The 6,927-nt window shown below is 32.9% G+C and overlaps 1 protein-coding gene across 1 annotated transcript; it reads left to right on the top strand.

Annotated features, from left to right (window-relative positions):
• The first annotated feature begins 2,094 nt into the window (after window positions 1-2,094).
• On the top strand, window positions 2,095-6,216 carry LOC148939176 (uncharacterized). The gene is made up of 2 exons (XM_089107252.1): window positions 2,095-3,385; window positions 6,026-6,216. Exons 1-2 carry the CDS (start codon window positions 2,095-2,097, stop codon window positions 6,214-6,216), a joined length of 1,482 nt encoding a protein of 493 aa, XP_088963378.1.
• The last annotated feature ends 711 nt before the right edge of the window (window positions 6,217-6,927 follow it).

Genomic DNA, 6,927 nt, shown 5'->3' with positions numbered 1-6,927 from the left:
GCCAATATATTTTCCTTGTTATTCAGGCCAAGGGACAGTAAGTTTGCTGTATACAGGTTTTGGACAAGGGGTTTCTAATATTGTACTTCTTGTTTTGAACTGAATCTATTTTCAGGAGTTATGGGTTACTTTAGTTTTTACTATGGGGCGTAATCATCTCTTACTACTTTGCTAGCTACCGCTGCAACCCGGTTGATAACAAACAGGAAAAAGCCTACGGGTTTTTCTTCTTTTGAATAGTAAGAGACAACATTCAAAGAAACAGGCAGCTAATTAAGTCCAATATATGCAATGGTTAGCTCTTTTAATAATTCCGTTTTTTTTAGAGTTTCGGTTACTATTGAGATGAGTCGCTCTTACTATACAGTTCGTTACTACGGTAACTGAATGCATTCAGTTACCTGAATGCATTCAACGGAGTAAGAGCTCTTCGCGCCAGGACTTATTACAAGTGAATGAATTGGTCTAGTTGAACAGTTAATATTAACCGTGATAAATTAGTCTGCTCTGAGCTGAACTTATGAACTTTGATATTTGAATTTGAATAAGTTTCTAAAGGATGGGAAAGAGAAAGAAGAAAATGGAAGAATCTCTAAACTTGTCTACGGCAACGAGTCAAGGTGATGAAGTTTCTATAAAGTCTTTAGCAGAAAGTATCAGTTTGATTTTAGAAACAGTTAAAGGAAATACTGCCACCTTAGAATCATTAAAATCTAACATCAAAGCAATTGAAGATAATGTAAAAAAAATATGAAGAAATTGTTTCTGAATCGATTAAAGAAGTGGCGCAGCTGATACCGCGTGTTCAGAATGTTGAATTAGAGACGGCAAGCTTCAAAAATCAAATATCTGTGTTGGCGGAGGAAAATATAGCGCTTAAATCACATATCGACAATATGTCACTTACTCTGATGAAATTGGAAAGTAATGAAAATGATAAACATTTAGTGATGTGGAATGTAAAAGTTCAAGATAAAATAAGAGCACATGAATTACTGTCTAAAGTTGTTATTGAAGGCCTTGATCTCCCACCCCCAAGCCCAGTTAAGTTGGTGGATTTCAGGGAAAATGCCAAATTCTTGAAATTTGAATTGCCATCGAGGTTAATCAGGAATGAGATTTTGAAGAACGCCAAGAAACTGAAAAAAAAAATTTGGAGGATTCGAGAAAATATATCTGACGGATGATGGGCCGAAGTCTGTTCGTGAAGTTCGAAAGAGGTTGCTTCATGTGAAATTAAAATTGCACGATTTTGGAATTGACTCTTGGTTGTCGAAAGGTGTACCCCCCTGCCTAGTTATCAAGCGGCGAGATGGAACGTATGAACGACTAACAGTTAGTGAAGGTTTCGCTCTAATTACTGACCTTGAAAGGAAACATGGTGGTCGAATCGCAAATATGGATACATGATTTTTTTTAAGACTAATTGTGTTGATATGAGTGGATTATTTTTGATAAATAATGTGAGTATAAGTGTGCGATATTTATTTGGGTTGAAATAAAAAATGTGGTGGGTTCTGTGCGGTTTGATGTATTTGGGTGATATTATTATGATTAAGAATTTATTTAGTGCGAGTTTTAGTGTTTGTAATTTTTTGGGGGAGAGGTATGGGGGGGGGGGGGTACGCTTTGGCGTGAGATCAGTACATGATAATGGTTAGTCAAGTTCACGAGATCCTTACATCTAGGCTGGAGGAATCGGAAAGAAATTCAGCCATTTTTAGTAATGTATTCCAAACGCCCCTAGCCCATGATAATAATGAAATTTTAAATTCTTTTTTAGTCCCCCCAAATAAATATTTGTTTCCTCATGAAATAGTTCATAAAAACCCAAATTTGAGGAGAATATCTTTTTGGAACTGTCGTGGATGGAGGAGCGGGCAAGATGCAATTAAAAAAAATTTATTTGAATCTGGTACGGATATTTTTGGAGTTTGTGAAACATTTTTAGATGAAATTTCGGCAAAAAAAATTAATATTAGTGATTTCCAATTTTTTCACGTAAGTAGAACTCAACAAAAGCAAGGTGGTTTAGCAATACTGGTTAAAAATTATATTCCGGCACGACTGAAAGAATAATTTTTATATTTGAATATGGAGATGATTTTCGAAAGCTGTATTGTTGAATGTTTTCTACCAAATAATGATAAACTTTTAATTGCTGTAATTTATCGTCCTCCCTCATCAAATAAGGCAGATTTTATTGATAAATTTGAAAATATGTTAAGTGTGATATCAAATCTTCGAATGCCATTTATAATCCTTGGGGACTTCAATATTGATTTAATGGGATGTCTCCCATCTAGACAGCAAGGAATCGACCGACATGTCCTTCAGTTTTTGGAATGTAACCTTTCTTATGGTATGAACCCAGTATGTTTTATTCCGACACGCATAACAAATTCTTCTTTTTCTCTGATTGATAATATTTTTGCACCTTATCCATGTGAGGCTACATTCGTGGTTATGGAGGATACATCTGACCATTGTATTTTAATTTCTGACTTCAAAGGGCAAAAGATAGTCAATAAAGAAAATCATATGAAGAGGAGAAACTTTTCACAAGTAAATCTGAATGAATTGAAATCTAATTTTAAAGATGTAAGATGGAGTGAATTTATTAATGAGAATGACCCCAACATATATTTAGATATATTTTGTCAAATTTTGAATAAAAAACTGGACCTTCACTGCCCATTTAAAACTACATATCGGAAAAGAACCTCATCCAAACAACCTTGGATACGTCCATCACTTTTAAAACCTATCAAGGAAAAAAATCGACTGTATAATATAAAAATGAAATACCCCTCAGCTCATAATGCACAGCGATTCAAAAATTATAAAAATTTTCTAGTTAAAACTCTCAGAACAAGTGAAAAAATGTATTATGAAAATGTATTTAAAAAATCTGATTCACCTCGGACTACATGGAAATTAATTAAGGAGAAAATTGGAAACAATATTAAAAATCCACACCCTGAAGTGATCATAAATGAAAATGGTGTTGATTTGAAGGGGAAGGATGTTCTTGCAGAATATTTTTGTCATTATTTTTCTCATATTAGTTCTACCGTTGAACTGGAATCCCCTGAATCTCCATCTTATTCATATAAAGAATATCTCCCGCCATCCGAAAATTCCAGTATGTTCCTGGCCCCTGTCACTTTCGGTGAGTTCCAGAAAGTAATTATGAATCTAAAGAGTGGTAATTCTCTAGGTCTAGATGGGCTCTCCACAAATATTCTGAAAAAACTTGCATGTGTAATTCATGTCCCGTTGCTTCATATTTTAAATGCATCTATGTCATCAGGGATCTTTCCGGAAGTATGGAAATCTGCACGAGTTATTCCAATTCATAAGAAAGGTGATAAGACAGATATAGGTAACTATCGCCCAATAGCTATTCTTTCCCCTATATCTAAGGTTATTGAAAAAATTATTCAAAAAAGAATTGTCTCGTTTTTTGATAAAAGGAATTTATTTACTAAAAATCAGTTTGGATTCAGGGCGGGTCATTCTACTGAACAAGCTATTGCAGCGCTAATTTTGGAGATTAATGATTCATTAAATGATGAAAATCATGTATCTACTCTTTTCTATGATATAAAAAAGGCATTTGATACGCTAAACCATCAAATTTTATTGGAGAAAATTAATAATGCAGGCATTAGAGGTAAAGGCTTAGATCTAATAAAATCTTACTTGCATGGTCGAAAAATTCAGGTAAAAGTAAATGGGCACCTGTCAAGCCATATTGTTATTGATGATGTTGGAGTCCCTCAGGGATTAGTATTAGGGCCATTACTATTTTTGATTTATATAAATGACCTTTCGAGGTGTTTGCCCCAAGACAGTAGGTTAGCAGTAATTTTTGCAGATGATACGGCGGTGACAGTAAAAGCTAAAACCCCATCTTTGTTGGCTGAGAAAATGGTGACAGCAATGAATTCTTGGAATAATTTGTTCTCATGTAACTACCAGGCTTTGAATTTTACTAAAACTGAATTCACGATTTTTGGGTGGTCACAGTGGGCAGTTGATAAATTTACCATAGAAGAATTAATTGTAAATTAAAGTAGGATAAAAAAGAGTAAATTCATTTTTTTACCTTGGGATTATTCTTGATGAGCTTTTATCTTTCCGTAAGCATTCTGATTATTTGAGATTGAAACTTGCCCATAACTTAGGTTGTCTTCATAGAATGAAATATGTATTTTCTTTTTCCATCCTTAAAATTTTATATCATTCTCAAATTGAACCATATTTTAAATATTGCCCTGTAATATACCTCAACACATTTATGGTCCATCTCCAACCTCTTCAGATAATTCAAAATAAGGCGGTTAGAATCCTGGGTACTTTTGTTCATCGCCCAGTGAGGCTTCAAAATCTTTCAGAAACCCAAACCTTATATCTTTTCCTTTAAATTCCTTTAAAATGAGCCATTGAACAACTCTCTACGATGTTCCAGAGCCAAGCTATTTGCGGAAAAGAAAAAAAAGAAAGAAAATGGCGTTTAGGCAGCATACCGTAGTAGCTGCCACTTTTCTTGATTTTCAAGCCAATATAAATCCATTGCTATTCAAGCCAAGGGACAGAAAGTTTCTAATAGTGGTTTCGGACAAGGCGGTTCTAATGGTGTACTTTTTGTTTTGATCGGACTCTATTTTTAGGAGATATGGGTTATTACATTTTTTTATATTGGACGTGATCATCTCTTACCAGGTTGCTAGCTACCGCTGCAACTCAGATTACAATTAACCAGACCAATTCCCTATATAATTTTTTTGTGTATTAACGAAATTGTTATAATGTCTTATATGTAACTTTTATTTTACAAGTCTTCGACAGTCTAATGTTATGCATACCTACTTGTCACGTGGGAGAACGGTGTTCGATTCTGTGTCGGGGAGAACTTTTAATATGTTGAATTAAAAGCAATATCTTTTAAATTTAAAATTTAAAAAAGGAAATCATTTTATTTACATCCTATCTAAAAAAATGAAGATAATATGAATGAACCACAGAGTTCAGTTTCTTTGGGCTTGAGTTCGTTCTTTTTGTATAAATATTTCATTCACTTATTACGTCCTATATAGATATACGAGAAAAATTAATCGCTTAGTATCTTTTCAAAAAGTTGTAAACAGTAACCTTATCTCATATGGTCTAGTGGTTTAGGATAGTTGGCTTTCATCCGACCGGATTGGGTACGAATCCTGGTGTGGGAATTATTTTTAAACATAATTTAAAGAAACTAATGAGCTAATTTGACAAGACATAGGTTACTAGGGGCAATAAAAAGCAACTAAGTCCAATATATGCAATGGTATGTTCTTCGAATGATCGTCTTTAAATGTATATTCCTTATTATAAAAACTAACAAAAAATAAAACTAATTTTAAAATTTTCAGATATTTTTCTAGTTTTAAATAAAAAATTAAATTACTGCTCAGACACCATAAAAATTTTTGCAGTTTACATAATAACTTTAGCGATCCTGAACTTAGAACTAAAATAAAATAATCTTGTCGAGAGATCAACGTGTATAAATATTGCATTCACTTATTACGTCATATATGTTTATAACCTATATATGGTTACAATGTCATTCATCAAGCTTGTAAATGAAAATACAGTTTTTTTTTTGTCAAAATTGATTCTATTCAAAAAAAAATATTTGATCTTTAATTACAAAAGGCACTAAATGTAGCAATTTCCTTTAAAATGAGCAATTATACAGCTCTATGATTTTCCAGTGCCCAGCTAGCTGAGGAGGAAAATCAAACGGAAAGAAAAAAAGATACCGTATGTAGAAAATATCGTGGCAACAGCCAATTTTCTTGATTTTCAAGCCAATATATTTTCCTTGTTATTCAAGCCAAGGGACGGTAGGTTTGCTATATAGAGGTTTTGGACAAGTGTACTTCTTGTTTTGATCTGAATCTTTTTTCCGGAGTTATGGGTTACTTTAGTTTTTACTATGGGGCGAGATGTTTCTTACTTTTCACTGCTCACCCAGAGTACAAAATGTTGTTCACTGGACGATTTGGTAATGTTGACAATATTAACGAAAACGCACCGTTCAGAGCCCATCTTCACAGAGTACTTTCAGCTTTCGATATAGTCATCGATACTCTTGATGATAACGAGCATCTTATCCGTCAACTTAGGGTATGTATTGGTGCTATTAAATATTTGACACAATTTTAATTAGGGTTTGGATTTAAATATCAAGTTTACACTTTTAATACAATTTTTCATAATTTTAACTATGAAGCAAATTATTACTGTAAATTTTATACACTTTATGCCCGGGCTACTTCATAGTCATACTTAACAATAAAGTCAATGGTACGCACGACTATGTTGCCAATAATGTATCCCAATCATGGTTTCTCAACCCTCATTGACTGATCCAACTGGAAATTTAGTACATAATGGTTTATGATAGAAATAAAATGGGAGCTTTGTTCACCAGTGGTTTTGTTTGTAAGATCAATTAGTGTCCATCTGTAAGCTTGTCAAAATAATTTCTTGAACCAAACAATTTTCAAGAAGCTTCACATGTTTGATGCTACTTGTTTTGTAGCATATTTTTTCTGATTTTTTCAATTTTGCACAACCAAGAAAAACCTGTTAATATTGGTGAAAAGTATGAAAAAAAAATAATAATTTATAGTACAAAACTTAAAAAGCTTAATATTGTGTAGGATGGGAGATGGGAGCATAAGTATACAAAGCCCCTTGTTCCTTCACACTGCTAGTTTAATACATAATGCAAATGCTACTTTAATATATAATAGGAATAATTAAAATATGGTTAGAATTTTTGCAATAAATTAAAAAAAAATAATGAAGAAAAGATAAGTTCAATTTATTCATAGATTTTGTAGACGAAAGTTTATGTGTTGGTCATTTCCA

This window comes from Artemia sp. Qi Xiang Cuo, chromosome 21 (genome assembly GCF_049724085.1).
Source record: "Artemia sp. Qi Xiang Cuo chromosome 21, ASM4972408v1, whole genome shotgun sequence".
NCBI lineage: Eukaryota > Metazoa > Arthropoda > Branchiopoda > Anostraca > Artemiidae > Artemia > Artemia sp. Qi Xiang Cuo.
This window is presented reverse-complemented; position numbering and strand designations above follow the sequence as displayed.